At 38.3% G+C, this 22,279-nt stretch overlaps 1 protein-coding gene across 7 annotated transcripts in view; it reads left to right on the forward strand.

Moving 5' to 3' along the window:
- Nucleotides 1-22,279, forward strand: part of NBEA (neurobeachin) — an 837,833-nt gene that overhangs the window by 337,124 nt on the left and 478,430 nt on the right. For 4 of the 7 annotated variants that reach the window (XM_027833036.3, XM_043531828.1, XM_043531837.1 and 1 more), the window contains 5 exons: nucleotides 444-597; nucleotides 13,369-13,392; nucleotides 16,865-17,045; nucleotides 19,928-20,058; nucleotides 21,390-21,497. In XM_027833036.3, coding sequence (XP_027688837.2) covers nucleotides 444-597; nucleotides 13,369-13,392; nucleotides 16,865-17,045; nucleotides 19,928-20,058; nucleotides 21,390-21,497 — 598 coding nt within the window. The remainder of the gene's footprint in view (nucleotides 1-443; nucleotides 598-13,368; nucleotides 13,393-16,864; nucleotides 17,046-19,927; nucleotides 20,059-21,389; nucleotides 21,498-22,279) is intronic. The other 3 variants (XM_007070883.4, XM_027833037.3, XM_037892326.2) reach the window with 2 other exon arrangements.

A 22,279-nucleotide genomic window follows, 5' to 3' on the forward strand; every position in this document is an offset into this window, starting at 1 on the left:
TCAGTCTAGGGACCTCTCTTGTAGACAATCTGATCATTTGTTATTATCAGAGCTGCTTTAAAAGGTATCAAGTGCCAAATTCTGCCGCCCTTATTCATGTTGAACAATACTTTACTCCGTGAGCAGTCCCACCGGTTCCAACAGAATTGTTTGTGAAGTAAGGCACTAAACAGTGTGAATAAGGTTGGCAGAGTCTGGGCTCTATAATGGATAGTATAGAAATAGTTATAGTCTGGTATAAAATAAAAATACCACAAAGTTGTTATGCTAGGATAGCTCCTTTCAGTATTTTAAAATATTTTTCATTTTATCTTTTTATTATTACAAAGACAATGCCATACAACTAAGAAACATTCAAGTTCTGGTTTCAAAAAGCAGAAAATCTAAACTTTTTAAAAAACATTGGTATTGTAATGTATCTTTTTTTTCTTCTATTTTTGTAGTCATTCTACAAAATCTGTAATGGACTTTGTCAATAGCAATGAAAACATTATTTTTGTACACAACACGATCCACCTCATTTCCCAGATGGTAGACAATATTATCATTGCTTGTGGAGGGATTTTACCATTGTTGTCTGCAGCCACATCTCCAACTGTAAGTACAATATGTCCATCTAGTGGTCATGTTAAAAATTACTGTTAAGAATAATAACACAGGATTGTCTGTGACTGAATAGGTTTCTTTTTAACAGGAGAGAACACAATTTATTTCTTCCAAAAGTTTGATCAATAGCAACCAAACTGTTAAGGTTCAGTGTTTAAGGGGCTGCATTGGGAAGGGTGAAGGAAAGGCCCCTCATTTAGCATGCAAAATGCAATTTAATTAGTAATAGCAATGTTTTGCTCTCAATATCTCATCTAAAGATCTAAAAACATTTTAAATAAAAACAGTGTTATACCTCAAACACTCATGTAAGGAACTGTGGTTATTAATGACATTTTCAGATGGGGAAAATGAGATACAAATGGGTTAAGTAACTTCCCTAAAGTAAAGTAAAACTTCCCTAACAGATCAGCAGCAGTGCCAATAATAGATGTTAAGGATCCTGACTCAATCTCCTGCCCGAGCCGCTGGACAACCCTCACTTCTTTGCCTATATTCTTTATTACCAGTACTTAAGTAACTAGAAATAGTTTCACACTATTGCTCTACTAACTGGACCAGTAGTATTTGGCACTCAAACATATTAATGGGCTAGCAACTGTCTAAACAGAATCATATGATACTGATTTAGACAATGGATATGTATATACTCTACCTATAATATTTGCACCATCTCAAATGGCAAGCAACTTTATTCTTGTTCTATTTGCTGTGAACAAAAAGTGTTGTAATTCACAGGCATGACTCCACCTGCACGTTAGTCACAAGAATGACATCAAATATGTTAAAGGAAAGATTTCTAGAATGTTACATTGCAAAGAAAGCTGCTTTGTGCTGTGTACAGGGAAAAACCACAGCAATACATCTCAAGATGAAAGCTTCTCTGCTAGTGTTTAGAGGAAGGGCACTTAAACACGTTTTTCAAAACAAGCAGCTGGGGCTTTGTTTGAAAATAAAGATGCTTTATGTGGAATCCTCATAGTATATAAAATATAAAACAGGCACAGTTTGAATTACTTGGCTATAATTCCATTTCTGGATCTTGGTGACTCTAGCTTTGCTATCATGATCTATGTCATTGCAAAATCATTTGATAAACCTTTAGTCCTGTAATTCAGAGTTGCCCTTTATTTATTGTGTATAATTCATGAACATCCAATAAAGTCTTATAAATTACCCTTATCTTTTGAATAGTGTTGTGTTTACACATCATAATATCCTGGTTTGCAACAATAAGATGTTCTTAATTAAGGTGATTTTGCTCTATGTTCCATGAGATTTCAAAATTAAAAGATTGAATATTTAAAAAAAAAACATTTTCTTAGCTAGAGTATAGCAAAGTCCCTTACAAAACATTCCATTTTGTCATCTTGTTAGAATAGTAACAGCAAAAGAATTTGTACAACACACTTCTTAATTAAAATGTAAGTACATACATGATGTATATTTCGCCCAAGAACTTGTCACGTGTAAGTGGCTCAAGCTTTTCTCTTGAGCTGGAGTTTATTTTATTAAAGGAAACCCTTTAGAATACATCCTTATATTATACATAAGGGTATAGTCATTTTTCAGTTACTTGTGTGGTATTGTTCTATATTAAAAGTTATTACAAAATGAAGTGGATTTAAAACTAAGAGAGGTTATAACTTTGAAGTGTGCCAAACAGTACTGCTGAAATGCTATCCCAGATGAAAGCTGATCAAGTGGTATTGAATAAAAAGCTGGGAGGGGGGCAATGAGTAATAGAGAGAGCTTGCCATGTAGGTGAGGGAGGTTTAAAAACGAGTAGATGTAAAGACATAGAGGAATCTGGGTAGACATGGATGTGAGACTTGCTTCCATGTGATAGCATGTACACACATTGTAGATCACATTAGATGTGACAACAACGAGGAGTCCTTGTGGCACCATAGAGACTAACAAATGTATTTGGACATAAGCTTTCATGGGCTATAACTCACTTCATCAGATGCATAAAGTGGAAAATACAGTAGGCAGGTATAAATACACAGCACATGAAAAGATGGGAGTTACCTTACCGAGTGGGGGGGTCAGTGCAAACGAGGCCAATTCAATTAGGGTGGATGTGGCCCATTCTCAACAGTTGACAAGAAGGTGTGAGTATCAAAAGAGGGAAAATTATTTTTTGTAGTGACCCAGCTGCTCCCAGTCTTTATTCAGGCCTAATCTGATGGTGTCAAATTTGCAAATTAATTCCAGTTCTGCAGTTTCTTGCTGAAGTCTGTTTTTGAAGGCTTTTTGTTGAAGAATTGCCACTTTTAAGTCTGTTATTGAGTATCCAAGGAGATTGAAGTGCTCTCCTACTGGTTTTTGATGTTACAATTCTTGATGTCTGATTTGTGTCCATTTATTCGTTTGCATAGAGACTGTCCACTTTGTCCAATGTACATGGCAGAGGGGCATTGCTGGCACATGATGGCAGATATCACATTGTTAGATGTGCAGGTGAACGAGCCCTTGATGGTGTGGCTGATGTGGTTAGGTCCTATGATGGTGTCCCTTGAATAGATATGCAGACAGAGTTGGCAACGTGGTTTGTTGCAGGGATTGGTTCCTGGGTTGGTATTTCTGTTGTGTGGTGCGTGGTTGCTGGTGAGTATTTGCTTCAGGTTGGGGGGCTGTCTGTAAGCGAGGACTGGCTTGTCTCCCAAGGTCTGTGAGAGTGAGGGATCGTCCTTCGGGATAGGTTGTAGATCCTTGATGATGCGCTGGAAAGGTTTTAGTTGGGGGCTGTAGATGACGGCTAGTGGCATTCTATTGCTTTGTTGGGCCTGTCCTGTAGTAGGTGACTTCTGGCTCTGTCAGTCTGTTTCTTCACTTCCCCAGGTGGGGTATTGTAGTTTTAAGAATGCTTGTAGAGATCCTGTAGATCTCTCTGTCTGAGGGATTAGAGCAAATGCGGTTGTGTCTTAGGGCTTGGCTGTAGACAATGGATCGTGTGATGTGGTCTGGATGAAAGCTGGAGGCAAGTAGGTAAGTATAGTGGACAGAATATTTCTGGTATAGGGTGGTGTTTGTGACTATTGCTTATTTGCACAGTAGTGTCCAGGAAGTGGATCTCTTGTGTGGACTGGTCCAGGCTGAGGTTGGTGGTGGGGTGGAAATTGTTGAAATCCTGGTGGAATTCCTCAAGAGCCAATTCCCCTGAGTCCAGATGATGAAGATGTCATCAGTGTAGCGAAAGTAGAGTAGGGGCGCTAGGGGACGAGAGCAGAGGAAGCGGTGTTCCAAGTCAGCCACTAGATATGTACTTATTCAGTTTATCAAAAAGAATGAACTCATATGCTACGTGTATTTTACTTTATTGTTTCATAACTGTATTTCTCAACCATAATTTTGACATGTATCAAGGCATGTATAGTACTTCTCACTGAAAACTGTGTGCCCATTTTGAAGCTTTAAAATATTAATATCACATAACTTCCTTCAGGTGATATAACCCTGTGGCATAGTACTTTTAATTTACACCTTCCTTTCACAGCATTAGTGAATCTGATTCCCAGCGTATTAGAAATGTGAAGAGGGACATGGTCACTGGGCAAAAAAGAAAAATAATTAACACTTGTCTCCTATCTGATCATTAATTTATGATGGAAAGAAAGGTAGTTAGTTGCTTTTCTAGTTTTGTAGTTGTGATGTAGATTTTTTTTCAACCTAGCTGTGTTTAATCCAGCACTTATCCAGTCTCAAAAAGAGAGAGTTGTTGGTGTTTCTAGTTCATTTATTGAACCTCACAAACATTTCAGTCCCTTTTTAGATTCGGGTTTCTCTTTGGTTTGATCTATATGATGAGTGTGTCTCTTGAGCTTCCTAGTTTCCTTACAATCCAGAATGTTGTACTTGTTACAGAAAATCAGTTCTTAAGAATTTGATCTTTTGATAATAGTTAATAAGAGCCCCAGGATACAAATTATTCTTCCCTTGAGTCTAGCTACCATTTATAAAAGGGGGAAGAGGATATCTTTCACTCAGCTGTTTCACATTAGCAATGCAGTAGTTGAGCATTTAAAGCTTGGATTTCGTTTAGGTCCTGAGCAGGAAGGAGCAAATAAAAGCGGTAAAGAGAGACCCAAATGGTATTCACCCAAGAGTTCTGAAGGAACTCAAATGTGAAATTGCACAACTACTAACTGTGGTATGTAACCTATCATTTAAATCAGCTTCTGTACCAGATGACTGAAGGATAGCTAGTATGACGCCAGTTTTTTAAAAAGGCTCCAGAGGTGATCTTGGCAATTATAGCCTGGTAAGCCTAACTTCAGTATTGGGCAAACTGGTTGGAACTATAGTAAAGAACAGAATTGTCAGACATGCAGATGAACATGATTTGTTGGGGAAGAGTCAACGTGGTTTTTGTAAAGGGAAATCATGCCTCACCAATCTACTAGAATTCTTTGAGGGTGTCAACAAGCATGTGGACAAGGGTGAACTAGTGGACATAGTGTACTTAGATTTTCAGAAAGCCTTTGACAAGGTCCCTTCAGCAAAGGCTCTTCAGCAAAGTAAGCTATCATGGGTTAAGAGGACAGGTCCTCTCATGGATCAGTAGCTGGTTAAAAGATAGGAAACAAAGGATAGGAATAAATGGTCAGTTTTCAGAATGGAGAAAGGTGAATAGTGGTGTCCCCCAGGGGTCTGTACTGGGACCAGTACTATTCAACATATTCGTACATCATCCAAAAAAAGGGGTAAGGAGAGGTGGCAAAATTTGCAGATGATACAAAACTACTCCTGGTAGTTAAGGCCAAAGCTGACTACGAAGAATTACAAAGGGATCTCACAAAACTGAGTGACTGGGCAACAAAATAGCAAATGAAATTCAACGTTGATAAATGCAAAGTAATGCACATGGGAAAACAATCCCAACTATACATATGCAATGATGGGATCTATATTAGCTGTTACCACTCAAGAAATAGATCTTGGAGTCATTGTGGATAGTTCTCCAGAAACATCCACTCAATGTGCAGTGGCAGTGAAAAAAGCTAACGGAATGCTGGGAATCATGAAGAAAGGGATAGATAATAAGACGGAAAATATGATCTTGCCTCTATATAAATCCATGTATACCCACATCTTGAATACTGCATGCATATCTGCTTGCCCCATCTCAAAAAAGATATATTGGAATTGGAAAAGGTTCAGAAAAGGGCAACAGAAATGAGTAGGGACATGGAACAGCTGCCATATAAGGAGAGATTAATAAGATTGGGAATAAGGAAGTGTTATTTACTCCTTTTCATAACACAAGAACTAGGGGTCACCAAATGAAATTAATAGGCGGCAGGTTTAAAACAAAAGGAAGTATTTCTTCACACAACGTAGTCAACCTGTGGAACTCTTTGCCAGAGGATGTTGTGAAGGCCAAGACTATAACAGGGTTCAAAAAAGAACTAGATAAGTTCATAGAGGATAGGTCCATCAATGACTATTAGCCAGGATGGGTAGGGATGGTGTCCCTAGCCTCTGTTTCCCAGAAGCTGGGAATGGGTGACAAGGGATGGATCACTTGATTACCTTTTCTGTTCATTCCTTCTGAAGTACCTGGCATTGGCCACTGTCAGAAGACAAGATACTTGGCTAAATGGACCGGTGGTCTGACCCAGTAGGCCGTTTTTATGTTCTTGGAAACATTTTGGGGTCAACAGATGGGTATTTTCTGACAAACCTCCTTTTGTTGGAAAATTGCCAACCGCTTCTACTTTACGGTTAATTGGCCTAATAAATAGACCTAATACATTTATAACAAAGTAACCACAGCTGTTCTCTAATACACAATATGGTATGTAGCATATTAACAAAAAAATTTCCTTGAGGTGGCTTAGTATAGTCCTGGTTGGCTCTTTGCATTGCTGAAAGGGCTCTGGAATGATCTAAGGTACCTAATTTCTATATGGCAAAAAAGTCAAACTTTACTGCCTGAAGTTAGGCACCTAACTCCATATTAAACATGTAAATAGCCTGATTTTTTTTAAGAAGTATTGGGTATCTGTAAATGCTATTGATTTCAGTGGAACCATAATATGATAAACTATTTCAGGCACCAAAGTTGGAAGCTTTTTACTTTAGTATGCGTGCAGCCAGTAGATAGGAAAATATGACATCACACCTGAGAACAGGCTCAGATTTGACCAAGGATAGTTCAGGACTCTTTGTTGAATAATCATATGTTAATTCTTCCTAGAAAATCACCTTCTGGCTATGCTAATATTGCCTTGTCTTTAATTAACTGTTTTTCTTACAAGCTGGTTTTCAGGAGGTCAGAACAGGAGCTAACTGCCTTTGAGATTCAAAAGCTCCCCAGGATCCTTTCTGCTACATTACTATAAGAAAAGTCTCACAATCATTGGAGTGGATTTGGAGGTTCTCTTTGTTCTGATATCACCCACTGTAGCATTCATCATGAAATAGAAAGCTCAGTCATAAGAATGGTTACGTTGTACTCACCTAAATTTTCATTGTGATATTGCTATATTTTTATTTGCATAACTAGGTACAGTCTAGTCAAAATTAGCTCTTTAAAGCCACAGCATGGGGTCTCTGTGTCGTTACATCAGGTGTCAGCTTTGGACTCAATTTTCTGCTCTCCAGTTCTGAAAGAGATAGGTCTGCAATGATTCAATCTGCTGTGAAGCTGTAGGGATCAGCTGGAAGCAGAGTATTGTATCCCAAGAGATGCGTAGAGCAGCTGATATCAACAGTTTTTTTTTAATTTTAAAACACTCCAACAAAGCCCTGTGACCATCCCTCATTGCAGTGGATACAGAAGAAGGGAAAGTAGAAATTTAAAGAGAAAAGTTTAAAAGATGGAGAAAAAGAGAACCACCATGTTCTTCCAACCTGGACCATCTAAGGGTAAAATAAGTAAGCCAGGGCTCAGTCCTGCTTATATTGCATAACTCACATTCAGTTTATAATCATGGTCTAAATTAGTACATCCTTGAGAAAAGTGAAATTAGAGCATAAGGAAAAACTTTGAAAAGAAAATGATTCTCCCAAAAGTAAAATCCTAAATTGGGTTCATTTGTTAAAATTAATAAAAACAGAAACTAATCTTTAAGATGGAGCTCACATTGCGGTTTCCCATTGCCTAGATATTAAATAAATTTACATTTTCAATAAATGCCGGTGGTATTTACTATTCATGAAAGTAAGATAGGAGTGGTTTCTTCATGGCAGCAGTACCTTGAAGTAAATTTAAAAATAGCTTTACAACGTAGTTTGACTATGTTATTTTTATATTTTTATTATTAATCATGTTTATTATGGTGGTCCCTAAGGGGCAATCAAGAGTGCTAGGTACTGTATAAACATAGAATAGTAGGTGGTCCCTGCCCCCAGAGAATTTACAATCTAATAGACAGGACTGAGCCGGGGTGGAGAAAGGGGTATAACACACAATCAAAGTGAATTATGTGATGACAGTAAATGTCCCTTTTTTGGAGATAGGGTGAGGTTATTTAGGAGGGGAAGAGTTAAGAGAGATGATGGAGACAGGCCCTGGTAATAGGGTCAAATGGGAGTGAAGCTGATGTGAAAAGATTTTGAGGGGGGTGAAGGGGAAAGATTGGAGCAAGCAGCCAATCAACTCAGGGCAGAAAAAGTCCAGTCAAAATTGTAGAAAGTTCTCTGAGTGTGCAAAGGACCAAAGGTTCCTGCTTTGGCTGCTTATACCACTACTTGCTGAAGTCTCTGACTGGCTTGCTACAGTTTTCCCTCAACGCCACGTGGCAGTAGGGAGGGGGAGACACCATCTGACATTTCCCATTATAAGACCCTGTTCTCAGCGGCTTATAACTTTGCCAAACTTTAACAACTTGCGGTGAAATTTTCCATGCTGGATGTCTGTCTCAAGTTGAATTTTTGGTTCAGTCAATTCCGAAAACAAAAGTAGGGAAAAATACATTGCTTTGCCCATGTTCAGAAATTCTTGCAACCTTTTCTTGGTAAAACTCTAGTGACTTTTTCTTTTAAAAGTTCAGACATTGGGACTGAGAGCTGGGATGGAGACTGAGACGGGCTGGAAGGCAACTGGGATTGGTTGGGCAGGGGGATTGCGAGCTGGGGAGGGAAACGAGAGGAACCAGTAGGTGTTGGGATACACTGAAATTTGACGGGATTGGGTGAGGGGGGAGAGACTGGGACTGAAAACCAGTGGGATGGGGGAAGATGTTAAAAGGAAGGGAAACCAATCTGACAAGGAACAGGGGTGCAAGGGCAGAACTGGTATTCTCTGGGCAAAGAAACTGGGAAGGAGATGGTGGAGAAGGTACAATGAGATTGGACAGGGAGCCCCAGGGATGGAGATTAGGACAGGGAAGATGGGGGCTGCACAACTGGAGGTCAGGGTGAGGGAGAAAGATGGGATGAGGAATCAAGAGGAGGGAACTGGAAATACCTGGGCAAGGAGACTGGGCAGAAGGAAATTGGGATGGTGGAGGGAGGATATGATTGGCTGGGCAAGGAGACGGGGACTGGGATGAGAAGCCTGAAATGTGGAGAATGGGACTGGGATGAGGGGTGCTGAAGGGTTAGGACAGGACAGGGACAGATTGAAGAGGAGGGACAGAAGGGGTCACACAGGAAATGGACAGAAGAGCCTGTGCTCACTAGAATGCACTCCTCTCCAGGGCTTGGAATGGGACCCACAATTCCTGAGTCTCCACCATTCCTCTGCTATCAGTCTCTGTGAAAACTGGCAAAGTGTTCATCCTCCTCTAGTGCTGCTCCACATAACAGATGGCAGCTGACTACTGATATCAGTTATTCCATTGGTTGAAGTGGCAGAGGTCTGTGCTGTGGATTGAATGGTCCCTATCCTGCTGCTGAATCTTAAGAACATAAGAATGGCCGTTTTGGGTCAGACCAATGGTCCGTCTAGCCCAGTAACCTGTCTTCCAAATTGTGGCAAATGCCAGATGCTTCAAGGGAAATGAGCTGAACAGGGCAATAATCCAGTGAACCATCACCTGTCATCCAATCCCAGCATCTGACCATCTTGGCTAACAGCCACTGATGGACTTATCCTCCATGAATTTATCTATTTCTTTTTTTAATCCAGTTACAGTTTTGGGCTTCACAACATTCCTTGGCAACAAGTTCCAGAGGTTGACTGTACGTTGTGTGAAGAAGGACTTGTTTGTTTTAAACCTGCTGCATATTAATTTCATGGGGTGACCCCTGGTTTTTGTGTTATGTGAAGGAGTAAATAACGCTTACTTTCTTCACACCGTTCGTGATTTTATAGGCCTTTATCACATCACCTTTTTACACATTGCCTCTTGTCCAAACTGAATTAGACCCAGTCTTTCTAATCTCCCTTCATATGGAAGCGGTTCCATTTCCTTAATTATCATAGAATGATAGAATCATAGAATATCATAGAATCAGTTGGAAGGGACCTCAGGAGGTCATCTAGTCCAACCCCCTGCTTAAAGCAGGACAAATCCCCAACTATTTTCATTGCCCTTGTCCGTACCTTTTCTATATGGTTGTCAATATGATGACACATGCTGGAATTTTGGGGGGTTTTTTAGTTTGCCTTTTTTTTAAACCTAGGAAATTGTACACACACAAACCCTTCCTACATTAAAAGGTCATTATTAAGGTTGCAAAGTCAAGTATCCAAAAGTTAGGAAATTCCAGAATTAAGATTACCTATGTTACTTTAATTCAGTCCTCTTGTACGTATGCATTATGATAGTCTCCAATTACGTGATCACATACTGGTTTTTTTTCCCCACAGGATCCCTGCCTCATTCAGTTCAGAGGATAGACCTGCTCTGGGAATGAGTCAGGGTTGTCCAGTGAAGGAAACTGTTGTTTGTAGGACCCCTGCTCCATTTGTTGCAGAAATGCAGGGAATGAAGCAAGGGGATTACAAGAACGGAAAGGACAGTCTCTTTGTTAAGGTAGTTGAATCCTGCTGTGGAGGATTCTTCTGATGCTAGGCAAGTTGCTTAAACCAGCTTTTAACAGGTGGTCATATGTTCTGTATACCTCATTTTCTGACTGCTTGACTTGAGAACCTGAGGTCTGATTTGCAGAAGAGCTGAGCACTCTCAACTGCAACTGACCTCAGTGGGAGCTGTGCTTTAAACATATGAAATGCTATATAATGCTAAGAATTTGGAAAAATCAGGTTCTAGATGTCTCAAATTGAGCACCCAAAGTTAGCAGATACTTGCGGACCTTAACATCTCTGTGCCTCAGCCCCCTATCTGTAAAATGTGGATGATCATAACCTGCATCTCAGAGTTGTTGTGAAAATAAATTCATTAATGTTTGTGAAGCACTCTAGTGAGGAGCACCATAGAGGAACCCATGAGGAAATTATTAATGCATCTTCCGAGCAATTTTTAGATAGTGTGGAGTAAATAAGGTCTAGGGACACACCTTGAGCAAATGAAGATACAACAAAATATTGAATTTCTGCTTATTAAGTGAGCACCATCTGTTCTGTGCAGTGAATTGAGGCAGGGCACTTGTGGAAAACATAGTAGGTGATCATATAATTAAAGACTGTATCATAATGCATGCACACAAGAGGGCTGAAATAAAGTCACACAGGCAAAATATTCTGGTGTTAATTTGAGTGCTTGACATTGCAACTTTAACAATTTGTTTTTAACGTAGTTGCTGGTGGGCTTTTTGTTTGTGGGGGGGGGAATGTGTGTGATTTAGTATAAAAATTGCATAGAGCCACGGATAGGTGCCTTTTAATTTCCAATAGGATGTATGAAATAATACATGAAAATACTAAAATAAATAAAAATAAGCATATATTTTGATCTGATAATGTTGTTTTATGATGATATGCCAGAAAGAGTTCATTTCCCAGTCCTAGTTTACTGCTCATTGGGGTAGCAGGGACTGAGGTAATCCTTCAAAGACCTCGCACGGGGAGATATTAATATACATCTTTTTAGCACTTACACTATTTTTGGTGTCTTAAATTTACGTGACATTTTATAAATAAAATAAGACACTCCGTGTGCCCCAAAATTTTTGCAACCATATAAGACAAAATGTGAAAATGCAAAACAAGACAAAGAGCATTCAGGATTGTGAAAAATGCATTTTGTTAAAAGCAACATATGTCGCCAGTTAAAGCATGGGGTGGACAGACTGACAGTTCCAGCTAGTCATTAGTTCATATAAAATGGCAGCCATAATCAGGGACTTAAAGATGTGGGTTAAAGGAGAAAATGGAAAGTTTGGGGCTCAAACAGGGCTTCAGTGAACCTAACGTCAAATCCTTGTCCCACTGAAATCAGTGGGAGTTATGCCATGGATGTGATGGGACCAAGGTTTCACCTGTTGCAGACGCTAAAGAAAAAATGTGGGTGGGTCCCAAAGATGGGTTTAAGCTTCAGAGTTCAGACCAAACTTCCACATGTGAAAGGATGGTTAGACCCCGTTTCCTGCCAAAAAAGAAAAGAAAAAACTTCCTTCTCATTTTGCTGGAGTCGCTACTGTGATGGCACTATTAGTGTAACATAGCTGGAATGCTTTTGGTTTCAAAAATGTGCTATCTGAATTATGACAGTATTAAAATATTCTTGAAAAATAGGTTTTTTTACTTTCATACCTGGAGAATCTTTCTTGTGCTGCAAATCTATTGTGTACAACATCACAGCATCTGAGACACCAAGATTTTGTTCTATGTACAAGGCAAAAACAGATAGCACATTGTGGTAACTGTTAGTAATATATTACATTTTAATATTGACTACCATAAATTGTCTTCAGTGCTGGAGGTGCAGTAGTCTTCTATTTTTCCAAGGTAGTTAGGGCCTAAATTATCAAAAATGACTTGTGATTTTGAGTCCCTCAATTTTTAGATACCCCACCTGCTCAGCACCCACCCTTTAAGGTTTAACAGGTTGGGGATTTAAAATTGTAAAGGCCCCCAAAATAATGTTTAAAAATATGGCTCCTGACAACTAAATGACAGGCCTGTTGTGGGGAGAGGGCTCTTACTGAGAGCAAGGGGTTCTGACTGAAAATAAAACAAGAAACCTTGCAGAACTGCTAAGATTGGTGTTCTGGGACTAGCCCCAAACTCCCTGAGGTGATCCAAAACTTGGACTTCCACTGGTGGCTCAAATTCATTCAAATGTTTAGTACAGTTTGGGATTAAGTGTGAAAATTGTGCACAACTCTGGTGTATGTATAACAAGGTATGTTGTGGTGCTCCAATCCAAAGAGCATTACGGCTGAAGAATCAAGCATTTTTTCTTCTGATTTATATGTATGTTTTGTCAATTAATTTTATACATATGATTTATCTCACAAATCATAAATACTAAGGCTGAATTTACTTTTTTCAGTTTCAGTTAACTGGAGAATGACACAATTATGTCATGTACTTCTGTGATTTATATAACAAGTAAAATTCTACTGTGGGCATACATTACTAACACATTTTCTCCATGTATATATTTAAAATATGTATTTCGGTTTGGATGGATCAATGTGGAAAGGAGCTGTATAATAAGATTAAAAGAATAGATTTAAAGTCCACATTGTGTGCAGTTTAGTTATTTTTTAAGTCTTTGTTTTCAAATGTTCACTTTCTAAGATGCAATGTTTATTCCTATTATAAATTAATCAGATAAAGATATGATTCCAAGATATTACTTTGTTTCAATTTTACATTGTATTTTCAGTTAACTTTAATAATTTTCTTTTTCTTTTATTGTTGTAATCTGTTGTCTGTTTTGTCTATTGCATGTCCAGGGTTCTAAGGTTAGTATTACTGCTGTAAGTTTCAGTTTTTAAGTTTTTCAAATTTTATTATTTTTGATAATTTGATATTTTGGCTTTTTTTTAAAACAATTTTCATGCCATATTTTAGGATATGGTCAGGGGTAAATTAGATGCATTTATGGACTTTTCCTGAAATGTTTATTTTAGTGTAATCTAATGCATTGGCTAGTGATTATATGCTGCTTATTGTAAACTACCAAGTCAAAGTTAGACAAGTCTGTGATCTAATATAAATTGCAGAAGTGTCAGTCTGCTGTGAAAATCTGATTTAGTTCAAGCTCTGGACGTATAACCATCTGGGAATTTAGTTATTCCTTTTAAAATTTACATAGTAAGCATGAATTTTACCATACCATTCTAAAACATTCTAGCTGCTGAAAACAGTTTGCTAAACAAGAAAATGTCTCTTAAATGTAGTCAGAATACATGTTAGTGTGTTACCTTTAAGAGGTGGATTTCATTATAGTAATTAGATCTGATAAAAGGCTATATATTGTCTTCATAGTGAATTGGCAGCATTTAGGGAGATTTCCTAAAGAAAATCTTAATTTTTTCTTCTATGTAATGCTAGCAAAAATCATGTAAAAACTATTCTATAGTAAAAACTATACATGTAAAAACTATACATGCTTTTACATGGATTTACTATGTCATGTGAAAATAAACCTGGACATATCACATTGGGAGGTAAAAGAAGATCTGCTCCCTTAAGAAAATGTATATGGTTCAATATAATTAATTGTATTATAGCAATAATCCACAACAGGGAGTCCATTAATAGGCCATTGGTGCATATTTCTGGTATATATTGAGGTGAGTCCAAAGGCCATGTTTCTATAACCCCCTGAGAATTGCACCAGCAGCCTACTAATGTACACCCTGGCATGGCTTCTTGCTATTCAGATATGGCTTCTTCAGTTTAAATTTCATTTGTGTAAGTGTTTTATATATAAACAATTTGCTATTTTTCTATGTGAATTAATAATTTTTTTCTACTATGAAAAGGGGGTCACAGTAGAAAAATAACAGAAAATAGCAGGGAATAACTGCCTAGAGGAATAGTAGTGGCAGTCCTTCAAAGGGGGAAATGGTGTTTCAAAGGTCTGATTGTCATAATATCATTTGTTTTGTCTTGCTGGACAGATTTTAAACAGTGACAACCCTTCCCAGAATACTCATGTAACTGACATGTCTTGTTCGTTAGAAAAATAAAATGCAATGTTATCTTATCATTCTGATGACAGAAAGACACATTATACCTTTCACGTGTCAGAACAATTGTTTTCTTAATATTGTTTGGCATTATTTGCACTGTTGGTATGTTGTTAAACCTAAACAACTGTTTCAACAAGTTACTGTTCATTGAGGATATTAAATTCTCAGCAATAGGAAAATAAAGGGTTTTAAAAGAATTTTCTCTACTCTTGTTACGGAAAGAAATGTGTATAACAGGACAAAATAATGTATTTTAAGCTCCTTATTTGTCTTAACAGAATCCCTGAAACTGGAACCAAAAGGCTAAAAATTTTCACAAGCACCTGAGTCCCATTTTCAAAAAAGACCTAGGAACTTAAGTCCCATGATAATCAGTGAGACTTAGGCTCCTAAAGCCAAGGTATTTAGGTGCCTGAAGATGCCGATAGGCACCTCATGGGATTTTCAAAAGCACCTAGGCACCTAATTTTCAGAGATTTTAATGGGAGTTGGCTTCCGAGGCACTTCTGTAAATCCCACTAGACACCTACCTGCATATTTAGACATCTAAATTAATTTAAAGATCTATCCCTAAGAGCTTAACTCACTTTTGAAAATGAGGCTCAGGCTCCAGTCAACTTAGGCACTTTTGAAAATGTTACCCTAAATCATAACCCTTTTTTACGTTTATAAAACAATTGCAGACTCAGGAGTGACTTTGCCATGAGCCTAGACTAAGGGAACAGCCCCAGATGGAGATTGTGATTCCATATGGAATGCATGCTGCAACAGGTGTAAACTTGACATGATTTCCTCCCTCACTAGAGCAGCAGGGAGGGACTCAACTCCCTCCCCTGCTGATCCAGGGAGGGAGTAAACTGTGCGCTAGGTTGATGCCCAATACAGTGTACATTCCTCAGTGTGTCATTAATGTGTAGTTGGAGCCAAGACTCTGCCCAGTTCCCACCCCATTCCACTTCTCCCACCTGTCTGTGAGAGTAGGGGCAGGTGGAGACATAGCAGCTCTGCAGAGCCCATTTTCCTTCCTGTGCTGTCATGCAGTTAGTTTGCTCAGAGACATAATGAGGTGTCATGCACTCCCTTATGCCTTGTACGGCTGTGGTAGCTGGGCCACAATTTGGTTCTATGTAAATAGTAATAATTTTCTCACAGATATTAGACTTCATAATACCTATTACAGCATGCAAGTGTGAATTCATTTTCCCACTCCATTGTTTTTAAGTTCACTCATAAGTAATTTACATTGATGAAAAATATAGATAGGCTTGGCAGGATTCAGTTTCAATCAACAGATTTTGATAAATGTTGATTTCAGCTGACATACTGAAACCAGTGAAAAATAGAGTGATTGGTAAAAGTCAGCAGGAGTGCAGCCTCTCTCTCCCCTTGTGCCTGTACGGATCAGTCATCAACTGTTGTCACAGGAGTGGGGCCATGACAGCGGGGCTGCAGAGAGGTCTCTGTGCTGCCACTGAGCCAGTGACACTAGATCTCTTCAGGTGCAAGGTGCAGAGAAGGCTGAAGCCCTGGTTTTGCCAAGATTGCAAGGAGGAGGCCACCCTGCTTCAGGCAGGAGCCATTCAGCAGCAGGGTGGCCTCACCCGTGGCTGGGGATAATCACAACTTCTCGCAGCCCTGGCCGAGTGTCTCTGCTCTGCCCTGCTCCATCAGGACCACAAACTTCCCTGTACCTTGCGACTGCCGGGATCAGGTGTTACCAGCACCACGGCTGTTCAGGGAGCCCTTTGCAACTCCGCTGTCACGGTCCTGCTCACTCACTCACCAGCCAGGAATGTGACAGCCATCCCTGGGCACAGAAGCTGTTCAGCAGCAGCATCCCATAGCCAGGGGATCATCTTCCTTGCAACACTGGCCAGGAGTCTCTGTTCCTCCAAGCCAGGACCACAGCCTCCCCTGTACCTTGGGCCCTGGTGCCTTGAACACCTCATCTACACAGGGAGCCCCTTGCAGTCAGTGCTATCCTAAGCCAACCCTCTGCCCCTTTAATTTCCAGCAACTGTAAAAATAAAAATAGGGAAAAAAATGAAAAATGTCTTAAAATATAAAACAATATTAACCATCAAAATTATAAAACAAACCTGAATTCTGCCAACCCTAAATATAGGAAATAGTTTTTTTTTGTAATTTTTCTCATTTACTTATTTATTGTTAACCATTAAAATTGAGATGTGGGTGTGCTATATTTGTTGTTTGAAACTGTTAAGTCTAATATAATTATTTTCTCTTAAAGACTGAATTGGAAAATATTGAAGTGACACAAGGAATGTCAGCAGAGACAGCAGTGACTTTCCTGAGCCGTCTAATGGCTATGGTTGATGTACTGGTATTTGCCAGTTCTCTAAACTTCAGTGAGATTGAAGCTGAAAAAAACATGTCTTCTGGAGGCTTAATGCGACAGTGCCTAAGGCTGGGTAAGTCTGTATAGAACAACACAGACAGTGTGCATTAAATAATTACTTACAGATCAATGAGCTAAGGCTACAATGAATAAAAGTAGGAATTAACCTGGTTTTGACTATGATGTGATAGACTAAAATACCACAGAGTTTTTATTGACTTGTTACAATAGTTATGATGGTTCTATTGAAACACAAAAATAGATGAGAATCAATCACATGTCCAGATTTAAAGTTGTCATTGATGAAATTCAAATTGTAAATCAGGTTGTAGGATAGTAAAATATTAACACAAGAAAACTAGTGAAAGGAAGAAATACTGTTTCCCTCAAACACTGATCTGCTGTTCTGCTCTTCTGTTGTAAGATTTTTAATTGTGGTCTTTGGTTCTCCAAGAATTGCCTCTGTGGATCCTCTTTTGGGAGAATACACCTCACCCATGTGCCTGTAAAGCATCTAGCAAACAGTGATAGTTTGGGCTATGTGTACACAGTTTTGTAAATGAAAACATTCTTTGAAAAGGGTATGAAGAACTGTGACCCCGTGTGTCCTCGTTATCTTTCCTATTGCTGTTGGCAGCAGGTCTTGGAAATATTGTCTTTTCAAATGAATTGCAGCATCATTTGTTGCTGACAAAAAATTATTCAGCTCAGTCAAGAACTGAGGAGACTATGAGGAATTTAAGAGGGGCCTAATCAAACTCCATGAACAACATACTATATGATGGCAAATTCTGTTTTGTTATTTTCATGCTGTCTATATAACAACACTATATCAAATTTTCTTCACAAGCTGTTAGATATTATAGTTGTGAAAATAATGTTTTTTAATGAAAGCGACCTTGAAGGATCCAGACTCAGTGGTGTGGAGTGAGCTGCAGAACCACAATGGAACAAAGAAGCCTGCGTTAAAGACAGTATTCCGGTGCACTGATGTCCTATGGTTTTATTTTTAAAACAGACTCTGGATTCAGGAAAGCCTCGTATAACAGCACACCTTTGTTTCAGAGTTGGTTACAAATCCATAGCAAGCTGGCTGAATATTTCCAGCTTTGAAATCTATAAAAATACCATAAGGAGCTCCATTTTGTTTCATTCAGTATCCTTCTGATTTTGGAGCCATGGTTGATGTTCATTTCAGATTCCCCAGTCTTTAATTAGCTATTCTTCAACTGTCCTTCAGTGTTTTATAACTTCTAATAATTTTCTCAAGTGTAGGGATCCCTAAAAGGGAAGACTTGACAAGGTTTATTCAGAATTCTCACTGCTAGTTCAGAACCAAACCTGCCCACACTTCTTCCCCATTTCCTTCAGATTCTTTAGACTATATTTTGAATTGGAAAATACTGAGATTGGCTATGGTCTATTTTAAGCTGTTACTCCAAACAGTATGATCTGTGAGAATAAGTGCACCTGACCTCAGTGACAGCTAGTTCCCAAAATAAGTATTGGAGCTGCGGGTAGCAGTCTCCTGTCACCCTCCCCTCTCCCCCTCCCCCCCCCAATATCCTACAGTTGAGTCATGCTGTCAAAGTGGAAAAAACAAGACACTTCTTGGGGATATTACAAGGAAGACTTTTGGTGGAGGGATAAGGGAAGTTGATGGAGAAGTGGGAAGACAAAAAAAGGGTGTCTACCTTCTGGCTCCCACTTCCCATTTTGAAATGGAGAATTGGATCACTTTATAGTAAGAGTGCAAATATTTTCCATCTCTGTTCAAGAAAGAGTCTTCTCATTCTGCTGATTATTCTTGTTACCTGTCTCTGTTTATATAGTTTTAGAGATATGGTGACCAAGACTGAGCGCACTCTTCTAGGCGAGGTTGTACTATTGATTTGTATAAGAGCATTATAATATTTTCTGTGTTATTCTCCATGCTATTCCTTATGCAGTCTACATTTATATAATTATTTTTTTGGTTTTGGGGAGGATTTTTTTCTGCTGCTGTGCATTGAGCAGAAAGTCACTGAGCTGTCCACAGTGATGCCCAACACTTTTTGCTAAATTGCTGCAATTAATGTAGGACCTTAGAAGCAGCAAGGGTAGTTCAAATTATTCTGTTTGTTGTGCATTGCTTTAAGTTGTCAATGTTGAATTCCATCTGCCATCATATTGCATGTTGTTTATCTAGTCTGGCTAAGTCCCTCTTAAATTCCTCATAGTCTTCTCAGTTCTTGACTGAGCTGAATAATTTTTGTCAGCTGCAAATTTTCATAGAATTATAGAATATCAGGGTTGGAAGAGACTTTAGGAGGTCATCTAGTCCAATCCCCTGCTCAAAGCAGGACAAACCCCAACTAAATCATCCCAGCCAAGGCTTTGTCAAGCCGGGTCTTAAAAAACCTCTAAGGCTGTTTTGCCACAACACTTCTCCCACCTTTTCAGATCACTGATAATTACTATTGTCAGTCCTCATGTGGAACCTTGTGGCAGTCTGTTGCTAATCTCTGACGTGACAGAAAGTAACCATTGATTCCTACCTTTTGTTTTCTGTCTTTTAGCCACAAAAAATGTTAAGGTTGGCTTTGGCAACACTAAGGAGTATGCTTCCAAAAAGAGTGGCTCAACAGGGACAAATATGATCATAATCTAAGAACTCCAGTTACAGGGGAATATTTTGCCTTTTTCAAACTTCTTGTAGCCTTATATACGAGCCTTGTTTAAGACAGCTAGTCATAAAATTAAGGAACCTGATTAACTAAAAACAGAGTGAAACTGGAAAAGTCACCATAATATTTTCTCAGTATCACCAGAATATAATTTAAGAGATTTGTGATGCGTATTTATTTATACAATTGCTACTGGGACATAATCATTCTTTAGAGCTATAGGCACATCATTAAATGGTAACACTGTAATCACCTAATGATAATGTTCAATTACATCTTTTTTTTTCAGTTTGTTGTGTTGCTGTGAGAAACTGTTTAGAATGTCGACAAAGACAGAGAGAGAGGGTGAACAAATCTTCACTAATCAGCAGTAAAACTCAGGACACTCTTCAGGGTGTCACTGCAACATCAATGACCAAGGTAATCTAATGTTGTTTACATAGATTGTACCAGTGCTTAAAATGAGCAGGAGATGATTGTAGTTAATTTCTAGATTTCTTTTAAAACAGAAGCTGAATTGTCACCCATTTCCTGGTTCTCAAAAGAAAACCTTTTCTTTTTCATTGAAACAAGAAAAAAATTAAAAGGAAGAAAATAGTTAATTTAATGGTGTGAATAGAACTGTTCTCCACACTTTACTCTCTCTCCTACTTCTGCTCCAGAGAGCACATCTGCTCCCCCACCGTATTGCAATTTGACCTATCTATACATATTTCTTTGATTTCTAACGCCTCATGAGATGCATGGCCAAAGCCTGCAATCAGATCTTTGTGGGTGGACTCTTAGATCCTTGTAGAATCCCATTAACTTCAGTAGGGCTCTGTGTGTAAATCGTGGTCTGTCTTTGTGGATATGACTCCAAGAATGGGGTCTAAATTTGTTTGTCACTTACATTTCAGTCACTTTGGTGTCATTATTTAAGTTGCTCATTTCTGAATATTCTCCAATTTGTTCACAGTTTTGGGGGTTGAAGGGCCCTAAACTAAATGTACAGAGACCATCCCTGGACTCAAAGATGATGCTTTGGTATATGCAGCCCAAATTTACTTATGATAATCTCATTACTACTTTCACAATATAGTCTCTTGCCACAAAATACAGTTCAGATAAGACTTATATCCACAAATATGTTTACCCCAAATATTACTAGATTATTTTATAAAACCATACCAAAAATATATTCTAGCAATTTTGCCAAACTCAGCACAAGACAAACATTGGACAGTAGAAATAGAACACTTCTATATGTTAATTATTATTTGGATTGCAGTGTTTATTGTTTAAAGAAAACAGGTCACATTACTGTAAGTAGAATACTGAACATGCATGGCCTGCATGGGACTCTAATAATAATTCCTTGTATAAAATAGAATGAGGCTGAATTTTCTAAGTTATTTTCAATTATACAAACACATTTTCAGCCTATCACATGCATAGGAAATACTTCTTATTAATAGTACAAAAAAATTAGTCTCCTCTGGGTACAGTAAATATGCTAACTACTAGAGAGTGGTGTATTTGTCTAGTAGGATTAAAACATTGCTTTTGAAGACCATAAACAATTATGTATTTGACTATTCAGTACAAATGCATTAAAATAAGCATCACTGTGTTTGTAGAACCAGTAATTGAATGTTGCCTTTTTTGTCTTCAAGATAGTACTAATGTATTTAATATATTTATTGGGGATCAAATAAATGCATTGAATGAAAATATCTGTACAGTTTGGAAAAATAATTTTACATTTTTAGACACCATTGGAAAATGTTCCTGGTAACCTTTCCCCAATAAAGGATCCTGATAGACTTCTTCAGGATGTTGACATTAATCGTCTGCGAGCAGTTGTTTTCCGTGATGTGGTGAGTAATATGGACTGTGGTTTTTCTTTTTGTAATATATGCACTAATAGTTAAAAGAAAGATTAATGTTACAACTTTCATTTTAAAAAAGGACAGCCTTGGAAGCTGGATGGACTTAAAATCTGTGTTTACCTCCAAAAAATGCTTTCCATATTTTGGGGGAAGAAATCTGCCAAATTCTACATAATTTGTCTTTCTCCTTTTTCTTACAAAATGAAGTGTTTAATAAAAGTGATCTTATTTGGTAAGAAAGATGCCTTATATAATTTCATTGCACTTTACAAGCTGAAACTGATATGCAAACTACATGCAAGGAAAACTTCAACAACCTCTGAAATGCAGCAACCTCTGGGGTGAAATGTTGCATCTCCTTATTGATGCAACATTTATAATCATATAAGATCCAGTTCTGTGATGGTGCTGAGTAGCTTTATATAACCCATCTATGCTAACTGACTTTAGTATCCCTTCTGGCAGTATTATAGGGGAATGCATGCTGAACCACAAATGCTGATGTAGACTTCTCAGAATAGTTGCTGCATCCGTAAATGGCACAGAAATAAATATAATATCTTCACTCATTTTATGCTATAAATTTATAGTGTGGTCTGGAAGTAAGAGCAAGTGACTGGGAATTCTGACTCTTCAGTTCTATTGCTGACTTTGCCACTTGTTTGTTGTGAGATCTTGGGCAAGTCACTTAACCTTTCTGTGTTTAGGCTTATCCGTTCATTGATTCATAGATTTCCAAAGCCAGAAGGGACAATTGTGATCATCTAGTC

Source organism: Chelonia mydas, chromosome 1, assembly GCF_015237465.2.
Source record: "Chelonia mydas isolate rCheMyd1 chromosome 1, rCheMyd1.pri.v2, whole genome shotgun sequence".
Taxonomy (NCBI): Eukaryota; Metazoa; Chordata; order Testudines; family Cheloniidae; genus Chelonia; species Chelonia mydas.